Source organism: Somniosus microcephalus, chromosome 9 (genome assembly GCF_052327205.1).
Source record: "Somniosus microcephalus isolate GS21.2 chromosome 9, FLI_Smic_1.0, whole genome shotgun sequence".
Taxonomy (NCBI): Eukaryota; Metazoa; Chordata; class Chondrichthyes; order Squaliformes; family Somniosidae; genus Somniosus; species Somniosus microcephalus.
This window is the reverse complement of record NC_140995.1, coordinates 15696052-15711714: the sequence shown is the minus strand read 5'-3', so window position 1 is coordinate 15711714 and position 15663 is coordinate 15696052. Positions and strand designations below refer to the sequence as shown.

General features: G+C 45.3%; 1 protein-coding gene across 10 annotated transcripts in view; it reads left to right on the top strand.

Moving 5' to 3' along the window:
* The window catches only part of dcdc2c (doublecortin domain containing 2C), a 236954-nt gene that overhangs the window by 7024 nt on the left and 214267 nt on the right, over window positions 1-15663 (top strand). For 8 of the 10 annotated variants that reach the window (XM_085996383.1, XM_085996384.1, XM_085996389.1 and 5 more), the window contains 2 exons: window positions 7929-8218; window positions 11779-11827. In XM_085996383.1, the coding sequence (XP_085852509.1) occupies window positions 7929-8218; window positions 11779-11827 (339 nt within the window). Of the gene's footprint in view, window positions 1-7674; window positions 8219-11778; window positions 11828-15663 lie in introns of all 10 variants that reach the window. The other 2 variants (XM_085996386.1, XM_085996392.1) reach the window with 2 other exon arrangements.

Sequence of the window (15663 nt, the reverse complement as noted above, 5' to 3'; positions counted from 1 at the left end):
ATATTAAAATAATAATGAACCGAAAGTAATCATTGCAATCAAACTGTTTTGCTTTTGCATCAGAAATCTAATTTGCAAAACAAAGTGAGAAAGAGCTGTAGTCATTGGAGCATCCAACTCATTGAAAACTCAGCTGCCCGTGTCCTAACTCGCACCAAGTCCCGTTCACCCATCACCCCTGTGCTCGCTGACCTACATTGGTTCCCGGCCCAGCAACGCCTTAAATTTAAAATTCTCATCCTTGTTTTCAAATCCCCTCCATGGTCTCACCCCTCCCTAACTCTGTAACCTCCTCCAGCCCGACAACCCTTCGAGATCTCTGCGTTCCTCTATTTCTGGCCCGATTTCCTTCACCCCAACATTGGCAGCCGTGCCTTCAGCTGTCTAGGCTCTAAGCTATGGGATTTCCTCCCTAAACCTCTCTGGCTCTCTACCTCTTTCTCCTCCTTTAAAACACTTCTTAAAACCTACCTCTTTCACCAAGCTGTCCCAATATCTCTTTATCTGGCTCGGTGTCAAATTTTGTCTGATTTCGCTCCTGTGAAGTGCATTGGGACCTTTTTCTTAAGTTAAAGGAACTATATATATAAAGGCAAGTTGTTGTTGTTGTTACTTTTACAGAATTTTCCTCAATTACTACAAAAATAATTGTAGCAATAATTGTATGGCTACAGAATTATATAAACATAAAATTCCCCAGAACAATTAATGACACAAACTGGAATGATTCTGTCTGATATTGAGGTTATCTAGGCTGTATCTGTGTGGTAGGCTATATTATTTCATAGTCATTAATTGCTGACTGTAAGTTCAACCAATAAATGACATTTTTTTCAAAATAATTTTAACCAGCTTAACTTGTTGGAAATTGACCCTTGTAAGTTACTCCATAGCGATAGCTCTGTAATAACATTCTGCATAATGGTATCTTAAACTGAGAAAACAAGGAAGCCATGTTTTGTGGAGCTGAAGGCACAAGTAAGGAGTGTGATGGAATACTCTGAACTTGCCTGGATGAGTGCAGCTCCAACAACACTCAAGAAGCTCGACACCATCCAGGACAAAGCAGCCCGCTTAATTGGCACCCCATCCACCACCTTAAACATTCACTCCCTCCGCCACCGGCGCACCGTGGCTGCAGTGTGTACCATCTACAAGATGCACTGCAGCAACTCGCCATTGCTTCTTCGGCAGCACCTCCCAAACCCGTGACCTCTTCCACCTAGAAGGACAAGGGCAGCAGGCGCATGGGAACACCATCACCTCCAAGTTCCCCTCCAAGTCACACACCATCCTGGCTTGGAAGTACATCGCCGATCCTTCATCGTCGCTGGGTCAAAATCCTGGAACTCCCTCCCTAACAGCACTGTGGGAGCACCTTCACCACATGGACTGCAGTGGCTCAAGAAGGCGGCTCACCACCACCTTCTCAAGGGCAATTCGGGATGGGCAATAAATGCTGGCCTTGCCAGCGACGCTCGCATCCCAGGAACGAATAATACAAAAAAGGTCAGATATACTATGGAGGAAGCTAAGGAGGCAGGCCTCCAGCTTTGGAATCGCGATGAATTGATCCAACCTCAATGCCTGTTGACATAGGAAAAGGTGTGATAAAGTAATTCAGTGAAGTCCAGTAAACTGCTAAAAGTAAGATTACATTTGAGCATGAGGCTTGCAGAGGCTGTGGAGATGGACTTCATCACCTGAGACCCTTAATTCCTATGAAGGAGATAGTGTTGGAATTTGGAAATTACTTCCATAGAGCATTAATTGGAAGGAGATGCAGATTATGAGATAGATGGTGGTGATTCCAGTAAGTGATTTTTCTTTTTTTTTGTTTGTGAGGCCTGAGGTCATCAAGGTGAGGCACGTTAGATTTGTAGGATGGATCTCTCTGCTGCCCTGAAGCAAATTCTCATCACTCCCCCAGGTTAGGCACGGTACGATAGCAAAATACTGCGGATGCTGGAAATCCGAACTAACAACAGAAAACGCTGGGAAAACTCAGCAGGCCCGGTAACATCCGTGGAGAGAGAAACAGAGTTAACGTTTCGGGTCGAAACCCTTCTACAGAACTGAGAAGAAAAGGAAGGAAATGAAACAGATTAAAAGGCAGTTTGGGGGCTGGGAAATGGGGGAGGGGGTGAAAGAAGAGACATTAAGAGCTTCTTTCATCCCCTCCCCCATTTCCGAGCCCCCAAACTGGCCTTTTAATCTGTTTCATTTCCTGCCTTTTTTTCTCAGTTCTGACGAAGGGTTTCGACCTGAAACGTTGACTCTGTTTCTCTCTCCGCGGATGTTGCCTGGCCTGCTGAGTTTTTCCAGCGTTCTCTGTTGTTATTTAGGCACGGTACAGTTAGATGCAGAATACAGATCATGTGCTCTGCCCAGCAACGATGCTCCGTTCTGGTAAGGGCACGCTCTGCTCTACTGGCGTAAATCCTTTTTCAATTCCCACACCAATCATTCTCTGGTTTCTCTGCATAAGATGCCTATTTAGTGTTAATTAATGCTGGATTTGGGGCTGCTGTGAGCCCACAGGTAATTGGACTGAGAATGTTCCAATTATTTTTACTTAGAGCGCTTACAGCCAACGAATAGAGAAAACCTTCATCTCATCAGTCTGAGTTATATTTGATCTCAGATTGCTGAAGTAAAAATGCCAGTATCTAACTCACTGCACCAGCCAGCTCCCCCAGGTAATTTATTTCCCAACACAAAGTCATGTTTCATTCACTGTTTAGGATGTCAACCAGATGTAATTTATTTATACTAATATATAACATTAGTCAATCTCCTGTGGCATTGCACAGGGGAAATAAACGTAAACTTCAGGTGAAGCAGGGTTAGAAGGTAGGGGATAATAGAAACATAGGAACATAGAAGATAGGAGCAGGAGCAGGCCATTCGGCCCCTCGTGCCTGTTCCACCATTTAATGAGATCATGGCTGATCATCCAAACTCAGTACCCTGTCCCTGCCTTCTCCCCATATCCCTTGATCCCTTTAGCCTTAAGAAATATATCTAACTCCTTCTTGAATATATTTAATGAATTGGCCTCAACTGCCTTCTGTGGTAGAGAATTCCACCGGTTCACCACTCTCTGGGTAAAGAAATTCGTCCTCATCTCTGTCCTAAATGGCTTACCCCTTATCCTTAGACTGTGACCCCTGGTTCTGGACTCCCCGACCATTGGGAACATCCTTCCTGCATCTAGTCTGTCTAGTCCTGTTAGAATTTTATAAGTTTCAATGAGATCCCCTCTCATTCTTCTGAACTCCAGCGAGTACAAGCCCAATCGACCCAATCTCTCCTCATACGTCATTCCTGCCATCCCAGGTATCAGTCTGGTGAATTGGACCGTTGAACAGATGCAGTTCAGTCTCTGTTTTAATAGTTATGCATTCTGTCATTATTCTGATTATAATATTTAAATGTTATGTTATTATGTATCGTTAATCAGCATAACTTATAGCAATTTGGGAAGCAGAGAAGTCAAGTTGACTTTGAGCATATAGATATTTCTGTTGTGTAGGCTGAGGAGCTGAAAGATGCAAAGCCAAGGTGCCACAGTGCCGCCACTGGTGAAAGGTGTAATTACAGTGCAATAATTTTACATAGACAGTTAACATTATAAAGGCAGATATCGACAATTGTAATGGAGAACGTTGACACAAGAAGTCCGCACAGAATGCGTATTACGTTCGAGATGGCAGTCAGTTATGTATGATAAATAAGGTCTAATTTTAGAAAATCTCACTCCCAGCCAGGACTCTCACCCATTGGGATGGCAATTTTCTAAATTCCCCCCAACAGTAATCGCCTGAATTTTGCAGCAAAAATAATGGCGAGGCTACCGGTGCTCACCATTACTAAAGAGTAAATTGGACAGCAACTCACGGCGGAGATCAGGAAGTTGCTGTCCGAGTTGCCCTGCTCCTCCAGAAGCTGCGCGATACCAGTATCTCGCCGAGAGACCTGGCACTGAAACACGTGGAATGACATGAGGTTGCTGTACTTATGTGATAGATACCCACTAAACAAACTAATCATTTTTAATGGCGTGTTAAGTCTTATTTACTGCCAAACAACATCTGTGGCACTGAAAATTAATTTTTACAAGTGTGGAGTCTCATTCCTCAGAATTTAATTATTGTTAGAGATTTTTAAAAATTGAAATATTAAAATTAAAAATTTTAGTTTTCTTTTTCTTTCTGTCTCTTTTATCTCTCTCTTAATCCCATCTTTCTTTCCCTCTCTTTATTTCACTTTCAGTACATGATTTGGCTTTGAATTAACTATTCTAACTTACACTTCCTGGTTCAGACTGACCTGATATTAATGAGGAGGCGGGGAGGAGGGTGGAGAGGTGGTGGGCGTAGGAGGGCAGTTTTGTGGTCGGGAAAACGGGAAGAACGGGTTTCCCCTCAAGTCCTACTGAATCTTTTGGATTTTGTTTCCTGGCCGCAGCCAGCCAGTTTGAGGGGACATTGATAGGGGGTGGGGTGGGGTGGGGTGGGGCCGGAGAGTTCAGAGAAGAGGGGAAGAAGATAATGGAAGGGATTGGAGAGATCGGGGAGGAGGGAAGATGATTGTGGGGGGCGGTCGGAGAGATCGGAGGAGGAGGGGTGAAGATCACGGGAGGCTGGCGAGATTGGGGAGCAGGGAAGAAGATCGCAGGGGGGCCATGGAGGACAGTGGGATGGCATCGGATCGTGGGGTGGGGTGGGGAGGGGGGTCGGGGGGGGTGTGGTTGTTGAGGTTCAATCGCTGGGGAGGTTAACAGGTTTTCTGATGGGGCGGGTGCGGGGAGGAACACAAGCAGTGCTGGAAAAATGCTTTCCTGTTCCATGCAGCAGTCCTCACCTTTCTTTCGCTGCCGGGTTTCCTGAGGCCCGGGAAACCTGGCTGGCCAGCGTTAAAGTTGGAAGAGAGAAAAAATCTGAGGCACGCAGACTCATTAAAATATTTAAATGAGTGACCCACCTCCTGGGAGTGGGTTGGTTGCCGCCCCCCCCCCACCCCACCTCCACCCCGTCCTTCCTCCATTAAAACCAGAAGTGGGTGGGTTGTGTTCGGATTTGAGATTTTTTTTACATTTTTAGTTCCCACCCGAACCCACCCGTTTTGGGGGGGTTAACATTACCCCCTGTGCGTCTCAGTAAGGATTTTTCAATCTGATTGGTTAAGGAGGCACACCATTGCTTGCCCTGTTCACACAGGTCCCAGGTCCCCTGTAGAGGGCGCCGCGCTGTTTTGGCAAGCTCCAGTGTCAAAGCCCACAGAAAGTCTCTGGGCAGGTGTAAGTGCAGCGAACGGCTAGCACCATTCGTTCATCGCTGACTGCAAAGTCCAGGCCATTATCTGTCCTCTTTTATCGTTATTTCATAGTTTATTTGCAAGTAAATATAATTCAACTCAGCAGTCCATTTATAAAGAATTCCCTTCAGATGATCTTGAGTCCAGAGTCGTATATTCAGAAATGACATATACACATATCGACAGAGATGATTCATTCATAACCCAAACCATGGCTGAGTTCTCAGGAGGCGGTGCCACTGTCTTGTCTGATTTGATGAAGACAAAGAAGAAGAAATGTTAGAAGCTTAGGGTTGGATACATGGATACCGTAGAATGCCTTCCAACAGACAAGGGGCATAATATAGTGGGCAGCTAAGTAAGCCAGGGGAATGGCACCTCAGTGCCACGATTGTCCCAAAGTCACCTCATAAAAGAAAGAGGCTTTGCACCTGGAAAACATGACGGGACATCTCCGCTCTAGGGGTCGGGTCAGAAATTGCTTTCCATCACTACATAGGGGCGTCACATCCTTACATTACAAATTGGCTGAGAATAGTTATCTCAGTGGGCGGACTGGCTCATCAAACTGCTGAGTACATTTGTCCACCACCAGCCACTCTCCAACACGCAGCCCAGGCATGTTGTCAGCCTCAGTATCCTTGAATGCCCACCTTAGCAAGATTCAAATACAGGAAACTCTCTTTTAACTGGCACCTAAATATCCGGAAGTCTCTCTTAACTGGCAAAATTCAGGAGTAGGTTCAGGTAAGTTTTACTATATATTAGCGGCCGTGTAACCGGGGTTCCTGGATCTGTGGCCGTGTAACTGGGGTTCCTGCACCTGTGGCCATGCAACAGGGACTCCTGGATCTGTGGCCGTGTAACTGGGACTCCTGCACCTGTGGCCGTGCAACAGGGACTCCTGGATCTGTGGGCGTGTAACCGGGGTTCCTGCACCTGTGGCCGTGCAACAGGGACTCCTGGATCTGTGGCCGTGTAACCGGGACTCCTGCACCTGTGGCCGTGCAACAGGGACTCCTGGATCTGTGGCCGTGTAACCGGGGCTCCTGCACAAGTGCCGTGTAACCGGGGCTCCTGCACCTGTGGCCGTGTACGGGGCTCTCGTACCTTGGTAAGTATACCTCTCTGTAATCCGGACTTTTTGATCAACCGGCACCACGCCGGTCCCGTCGGTGCTGGATAAAAAAGAGTTTCCTGTACATTGCAATGTGTTTAAAGGTGATATCAGCTTGTGATTTTCAAATTTATGGCATCGTCTAAACCCTTTGAGGTGTTCCATCCTTGTAGATCCCATGTGTTCCTTGATGTGTTGCAGCCTTGTAACATGCTCCTAAATATCAATTATCCTATAATGTTAATTAAGAATGATATTGTTCCAACAGCTCACATTTCAGATTGTACTTTTGGAACGAAGGAGTTCTTTGTTCATATACACTGGAGCTTCAGCTGATGATTATTTTATGTTGCAGCCTGGTGATCAACTGATTTCACACCTGAAAAGGAAACCTTATATAGGTCTCATTGCACCATCTATTTATAAGGAAATAGGTGGTTTTAAATGCATCATTTTCAAAATTTACCTACACATTTTATCACAACACAGCCACGCCTCCATCGCTCCAGTCTCAACTTCTACAAGTCTGTTGCCCTTTCTAACTCCATTCCTGTATAAAGTCCAATTCTTCCAAAGCTCTGCTGTTTGCACCTTATCTCGTACAAAGCCAAGCTGACCTTATACATCTATCCTCGCTGAACTCCATTAGCGCCCCACTCTCCAACTCCTTGTTTATAAATCCCCGCATGACCCTGCCTTACTTTACCTCCATGGCCCTACGTGCCAGTGTGTGCCCTCTACTCTTTTGACTCTGATCTCCTGTGTACCCCCTTCCCCCTCCACTCCCCCCCCCTCCCTCTACCCAACCCCACCATCGGTGGCAGAGTCTTCAGACCTTGGCCCCACAAGGTCACGCTACCTCTCTCCCAACCTGCAGAAGTCTCCTCAAAACTAACCTCTTTGACTATGCCCCCAGTCACTTCCTTGGGATGTCTTGCAGTGTTCACTCTGTTAAAGACACTTTACAACTACAAGTTGTTGTAACGTGATAGCTATAATTACTAATGCACATGTGTGCAAACAACTGACTAAAATATGCAGAGTATGTGCAGATTGTGTTTATTACCATTTCTGAAAGGTGGTTTTACTTACTCATTATTGCTTTGTGTGTTTACTACCACATTAACCATTCAAATGCATTAGTTTGAACTGATATCTGATGAACAAACATTAACCTGATCTAATTTGGCCTGGAACTTTTTCCTAATCTAAGGTGTTTTGTTTTGCTTTATTTCAAGGTTACAAATTTTCCTCCCAAGTCAGAAAAGTTAATTTTTTGGTTTAGTAACTGCTGCCTTCAGTTGCCATAGTGAGGTCTAAACTGAGGTAGCAGACAAACAAGCTGACTGGCTCGTGTTTCACTCAATTTGACTGTGGGACCTTATGGAGAAGACAGAGAATCTTGGCGGTCCACGCTAAGCTCAGTGACTGTGAATGAACGTGACTGCAGACATTTCTAGCGTCATTATTATGATTGTTGTTGTTATTAAAGGCCATGGCCACGGCATCAAGAGGAGCTCCCCCGCAGCCACCGGCAGCTAAGAGTGTGATAGTTTTCCGAAATGGGGATCCGTTCTTCACTGGCAGAAGGTTTCTCATCAACAAACAAGTCTCCACCTTTGACACTTTCCTTAACCAGGTCACCAAGGGCATTAACGCACCCTTTGGGGCAGTCAGGAACATCTACACCCCTAAGGAGGGACACCGAGTCTTTGACCTGGACGATCTGGAGAACGGAGCCAGCTATGTAGCGGCAGGAGTGGAGAAGTTTAAAACCCTGGAGTGAGTATTATATTGTAACATTGGTACCCTTGTGGTGTCGCACGAAATGTAGCAGTGCCAAGCTTAGTTGGTATAATATAAGCTTGATCGTCTTAATTCTATTGTGTCTGACAAACTGATCATCGGCAAGAATGTTGAGCAGTTTCTGTGCATTTTTTAAAACCTATTTCTAGAATTTTTTGATGCAGTAACAGAGATTATTTGCAAATGTACTGACAAATTCTGTAAACTACCTGTTAGGCAATATGATTAATTCATTCAGGAAAGAACCAGTGTAGGTTTGATTAAGAATTTATTGCTAAATTCATAAGCAAATACATTAACTAATTCTGTTGGTAAATATGGGTATGGTAATTTGCTAACCGCAAAAAACCCACTAAACTTACAGTTTAAATAGTAACAACTCCAAATAACACCCCTATATTACCAGGATTATAGCAACATTACAAACTACCGCTATGTAAACAGCCTCAATTATAACCCTGCTCGCCCAGCGGGAATGGCGTGTGTGGCAGATTAAAATAGTTGGGCGCTACCCGCAGCGTTCCTGACACGTTCACGCTCACAGACATTCTATCGTCGCCGATTCAAGGTGGCGGCGGCGAAGGCCCTGCCGAAGATCGGCTGGCGCCTCATCGATATTTAAATATCGGGATCCAATAGTGTGTTCCGGACCCCGACGTGATTTTAGCTCCCAATCGTGGCCTCAACCTTCCGCGCTGGAGCTGCCAGTGAAACGTCCCAGCGCCACTGGAACTGATCAGAGCATGAACAGCGCCCACCCTAACCAGTTCCAATCTAAAATAGCAATAGGTTGCCCATGGACCCCGATTCGCATATGAAAAGGAGCCCACTGTCTGAAACAGGCAGGCTCAACGGACCCCTCTCAAAATGACACCGGCCGCATCGACGGGCTTGATGGGGCGGTAAGGCTACCAATGCCATTTTGAGGCTGTTGCTGCCCCATTAACATCAAGCACAACAAGTTAAAATCACCTCTATGCATTTTTATGCTACATTTTGGGTTTTAAATTCGATTTTCCAGTGATCTCCACTAGTTGATATGTGTAATGACAGACTGGCAATATTGGCAATTTGCTAACAACATCAGAAATAGGAGCAAGAGTAGGCCTTACGGCCCCTTGAGCCTGCTCCGCCATTCAGTAAGATCATGGCTGAACTACATCAACTCCACTTTCCCGCCCTAACTGTTGAAACAACACTGGTCTTATCGGAACACAAAATGCAAATATCTCCCCTTCCCAATAATGTAAACCACCTCCCATGGTGAGAGCTTGAATTATGAAACCCTTTTCCCTAAAACTTCAGGAAAGAGACTAAAAAAAGGATTTCTGCCCTTTTATGACATCAATACCTTCCCTTTCATTCCAATTAACCCACAAATAAAAATGCTTTAGAAGCGTTCAACATATTTACAGCCCTAAGTAAGTTTGTAAAACCATAATTGTGACACAGAAGTGTTTGCAACTGATTGAGTGGACAGAGTTGTGTTTTCTAAGTTCAATACTTATGACAGAAATGTCTGTGGAAAATCATTAATGTTCACTCTCCTGACCTTGTATATCCAAATACACATTATGGGGTAGAGTTTCCGTTCTGGACGCAATCGGCGATCTGGGCGTAAATTGTGCTAGTTTTCCGAATCGAATTTTTTGCTCAAGTTTCCGCTCAAACTCATTTGCATATCGGCGAATGTAAAATCTTCCACGGACCAGCGCAATCGAGCAGTGTTTTGAATGTAATTTTGAAAAATATATTTTTGCAATATAAAAAAAATTCTTCGATATATTTAAGAGTGGTAACAACAACTTGTATTTATATAGCACCTTTAGCGTAGTAAAGCGTCCCAAGGCGCTGCACAGGAGTATTATAAGACAAAAAATTTGACACCGAGCCACATAAGGATAAATTAGGGCAGGTGACCAAAAGCATGGTCAGAGAGGTAGGTTTTAAGAAGCCTCTTAAAGGAGGAGAGAGAGGTAGTGAGGCGGAGAGGTTTAGGCAGGGCACCCGGTGCAGTTTTATTAATACAGCTGAAAATGGATTTATCACACAAGATAAGCATTTCTAATTGGTGTCTAGTCCACCACCTGTGAGTAACCTGATTTAAAATAAGTGAAAATGATTTTTTAAAAACTATACAGAGCCATTTACTCATTTCATAGGTGCACAGTCGCCAGTTTTTTTTTAGTAAATTAAATACTTTTTAATATTTAAAAGCTTTTAACAGGTGCCTATTAGTGCCCTTGCATCTAATAAAAAACTGCTTCATTTTAAGAGCCTCCTCGAAGGCCTGCAAATGGGCACAATTAGCGGAAACTCCCAATGGCGATTAGTTCGATCTGAGAGCCTAGCCAGCTTTTTGGGCGGGGCCGGCTTCCAGCGCGATTTTTTTTTTTAAACCGGCGCAAAAGATGGCGGAAGCTCGATTTGCGCTGGACGTAATTTGTGCTTGAAATTCCTCGATCTTCTGCGCTGGTTTTGGGCGAATTGCACTGGTGGAAGCTCCACTCCTATATCTTATTGGATCAGGTAAATTGCATTCTACTACACTACTGAAACATTGCTTTGTTCCACCAGCTATAAAACAGATAAATTCATAACTCGATTATATCAGCACAATCGGTCTCCTGCCCAAAATAAACGACCTCCTTCTCTTTGCACAGAGAAGGAGCTGTTATGGTGGTCCTCTGCTTGAAGTATGATGAATAAGGGGTTTGGGAAGGAGATCTGAGGAAAATATGCTACCTTGTTCTGTTTGTCAAAAAAGAACGCATTGGAGTGCTTGTGTTGGCTGGAGTTCTTTGGTAATGCATTGTCAAGTTAGTCTGGTAACGAAAAAGAAAAGAAAGACTTGCATTTATATAGCGCCTTTCACGACCACTGGACGTCTCAAAGTGCTTTACAGCCAACTGAAGTACTTTTGGAGTGTAGTCACTGTTGTAATGTGGGAAACACGGTAGCCAATTTGTGCACAGCAAGCTCCCACAAACAGCAGTGTGATAATGTGCTTTTGATACGTTGATTGAGGGATAAATATTGGCCAGGACACTGGGGATAACTCCCCCCTGCTCTTCTTCGAAATAGTGGCCATGGGGATCTTTTACATCCACCTGAGAGAGCAGACGGGGCCTTGGTTTAATGTCTGCATCTGAAAGACGGCACCTCTGACAGTGCAGCACTCCCCTGGAGTGTCAGCCTAGCTTGATGTGCTCTAAGTCCCTGGAGTGGGACTTGAACCCACAACTGTCTGACTCAGAGGCTACTCACTGGGCCACAGCTGACTGCATGATAAAGAAGGACATAAACTGAAGTAATTGGGGGAAAATCAAATAATTATCATTTACATGTTTAGAGGCAGAAATGCTAGAAGCAAAAATCACAAGTAAATATTATTGAAAGGGTAACGATCTTCTCCACAATAATGCTTAAAAATAACCAATACACGTAAAATACCTTCAGTCCTGCTGTAGGTTGAAAACTTGATTTAATCTGCCATGCTGTTCAATCTTACAAAAATGTCATTTATTTTTCCTCAGTTACTTGCAGATTACAACAAAGAAGCCGCAAAAAAAGCTAAATGAAATGGTGAGTTTCTGCTCGTGTGGAGTTTCTTGGTTATAGCTTATTCTGCTTTGGTTGTTATTATTTACTGTCGTTCTTTCTAATCCTGTAGTTGCAAATCTTCTACTAACAATATGCCACCTTGGTACTAACTAGTGTACGGGCGAGGGCCAGTTACACTACACAGTCAGTGTCGATGCAAAAAATCACTGTACCTTCACATTGATGAAAACTGCATAGTGTAGCGTGGTTGCGAGCTCATCGAATCAGATTAATGCTGGTGGTGTGCGAGGACACCTCCAGGAGTCAGAATCACACCACTTCAACTTGGCACTCACTGTGATAGAACCGCAACTGATTTGCAATATCTCCAAGTTTGCAGATGACACAAAGCTGGGTGGGCATGTGTGCTGTGAGGAGGATGCCGAGAAACTCCAGTATGATTTGGACAGGTTGGGTGATTGGGCAGATGCATGGCAAATGCAGTATAATGTGGATAAATGTGAGGTTATCCAGTTTGGTGGCAAAAACAGGAAGGCAGATTATTATCTCAACGGCAATAGAGTGGGAGAAGGGGAAGTGCAACGAGACCTGGGTGTCCTTGTGCACCAGTCGCTGAAGGTAAGCATGCAGGTGCAGCAGGCGGTTAAGAAGGCAAATGGTATGTTGGCCTTCATAGCGAGAGGATTCGAGTACAGGAGCAAGGATGTCTTGCTGCAGTTGTACAGGGCCTTGGCGAGACCACACCTTGAGTATTGTGTGCAGTTTTGGTCACCTATCTGAGGAAGGATGTTCTTGCCATGGAGAGAGTGCAGCGAAGATTCACCAGACTGATACCTGGGATGGCAGGAATGATGTATGGGGAGAGATTGGGTCGATTGGGCTTATATTCGCTGGAGTTCAGAAGAATGAGAGGGGATCTCATTGAAACTTATAAAATTCTAACAGGACTAGACAGACTAGATGCAGGGAGGATGTTCCCGATGGCGGGGGAGTCCAGAACCAGGGGTCACAGTCTAAGGATAAGGGGTAAGCCATTTAGGACTGAGATGAGGAGGAATTTCTTCACCCAGAGAGTGGTGAACCTGTGGAATTCTCTACCACAGAAGGCAGTTGAGGCCAATTCATTAAATATATTCAAGAAGGAGTTAGATATATTTCTTAAGGCTAAAGGGATCAAGGGATATGGAGAGAAAGCAGGGACAGGGTACTGAATTTGGATGATCAGCCATGATCTCATTAAATGGCAGAACAGGCTCAAGGGGCCGAATGGCCTACTCCTGCTCCTATCTTCCATGTTTCTATGATTTAAAGGGGTAGATTTGCTTCTTTACTGCCAGGCCGCAGAGCATCACCTGGGACGAAAAGTTAGGCAGGAAGGAATGCGTGCCCATAGCAGCGCCCACCCGGGTTTTTTCTTCCATTAAAGATGAAAATCTACTCCCCAAAATGGCTTGGAAACTTCATTTTTAATCCTTTGTCTGTGAACAATAGTTGACTGTCCTGCTGGTTCTTTTCTAATGTTAACATTAAAAAAAAGAAAGGACTTGCATTTATCTAGGGCCTTTCATGTCCTCAGGACATCACAAAGCACTTTACAGCCAATTAAGTACTTTAAAAAAAAGTGGAATCACTGTTGTAAGGGAGGAAACGCAGCAGCCAATTTGCGCACAGCAAGGTCCCACAAACTGCGACGTGATAATGGCCAGATAATCTGTTTCTGTGATGTTGGTTTGAGGGATAAATATTGTTCAGGACACTGGGGAGAACTCCCCTCTGCTCTTCTTTGAAATAGTGTCATGGGATCTTTTACGTCCACCTAAGGGGGCAGTCGGGGCCTCGGTTTAATGTCTTATCTGACCATTCAAGCAAACACGGCTGACGCTCATTTGGATGCTGGAGAATAGAGTTCTGACGATAGCAAAATACTGCGGATGCTGGAAATCCGAAACAACAACAGAAAATGCTGGAAAAACTCAGCAGGCCAGGCAACATCCGTGGAGAGAGAAATAGAGTCAACGTTTCAGATCGAAACCCTTCGTCAGGACTGAGAGAAAAGGCAGGAAATGAAACAAAAGGCAGTTTGGGGGCTGGGAAATGGGGGAGGGGATGAAAGAAGAGACATTAAGAGATATTCAAGGTGAGACCAGATAGTAATAGGATAGGATAGAGCTCTGACAATGTATGTTACTTTCTCCCACCCTGTTTCTTCTTCACCATGGTTTGGCCCCCACCTTCTCTCCCTCATGTCCAAGGGGCACAGACCTGAACGTATATGGTGTACAACTGGTCTTGCCATTCACTGCCAGATCTGGCTGGACCACATCCAGCACTATTGAGCCCTGCTCTCCACTGCCAAACTGTTCATTATTCCAGCATCACCCTGGAATGCAAAGATAACCCCTGGCTTCTTTTCTCCACTACCAACCAGCTCCTTATACCCCTCTCCCTCGCCACTCTACCCTCACTTCCAACAACTTGCGCGAGGAGCTCATGGATTTCTTTGTCACTCGGATTGAGACCATCCATTCAACTGCCTGTGACGCACCCCTCTTTCCCCTTGCCCACCAGGCCAAACCTTCCCCGAGGTTCGTCCCTGCCCTACCCCGAAACCCATATCTTTCTAATAGTTTCTCCTCTCATGCCCTCTCTGAGCTCATCTTGTCCATGAGGTCCACCTCCTGCTTTCTTGAATTTATTCCCACTAAACTGCTGACCACCCAACTTCCCTTACTAGCCTGGCCTCTATGCTGGCTGATGTTGTAAATGGTTTCATCTTCTCAGATACTGTCCCCTCTTACTTTCAAAATTGCCATTATCACCCTCCCCACAAAAGATCCACCCTCAACCCTCTACCATTTCCAACTAATGTCCCATCTCCAACCTCCTTTTCCTCTCCAAAGTTCTTGAATGTGTTGTTGCCTCCCAAACTACTGTCCATCTTTTCCGCAACTCCATGTTTGAACCTCTACAATCAGATTTCTGCGCTGTAGCAGTACTGAAACGGCCCTACTCAAAGTCACAGTTTACATCCTCTGCACTATCCCTCCTCATCCTTCTCAACCTCGCTGCAGCCTTTGACACAGTCAACCACACCATCCTCCGCCAACACCTCTCTTCCATTGACAAGCTGAGAGGGACTGCTCTGTCTTGGTTCCACTCTTACCTACTCAATTGTAGCCAGAGAATCTCCTGCAATGGCTTCTCTCCCTGCCCCCCACACCATTCCCTCAGGAGTTCCCCAAGGATTTCTCCTTGCCCCCTTCCTCTTTCTCATCTACATGCTGTTCCTCAGCGATGTCCTGCAAAGACATGGCGTCAGGTTCCACTTATATGCTGCCAACACACAGCTCAACCTCTCCACCACCTCTCTCGACCCTTCCACTGTCTTTGTGTTGTCAGACTGCTTTTCCGACATTCAATCCTGGATGAGCCGCAATTTCCTCCAAATAAACATCGCGAAGATTGAAGCCACTGGGGTGGAAATTGCCTGAACCTCATTTACATCTTTGGGCCCTCACCACCCCCTCCCCACCTGTTTTAGGCTGAACCCAACTCTTCGTAATCTTGACCAGGAGCTGAGCATCCAACATGATATCCTGTCCATCACCAAGACCACCGACTTCCACCTCTGTAACTTTGCCCACCTCCACCTCTGCCTCAGCCCATCTGCTGCTGAAACCTTCAGCCACACTTTTGCAACCTCCAGACCCGACTATTCCAATGTTCTCCGGGCCGGTCTCCCATCCTCCATAAACCTGAGCTCATTCAAAACTCTGCTGCCTGTATCCTAACCCACACCAAGTCCTGCTTATCCATTGTCCCTGTGCTCGCTGACCTACATTGGCTCCCACTCCATC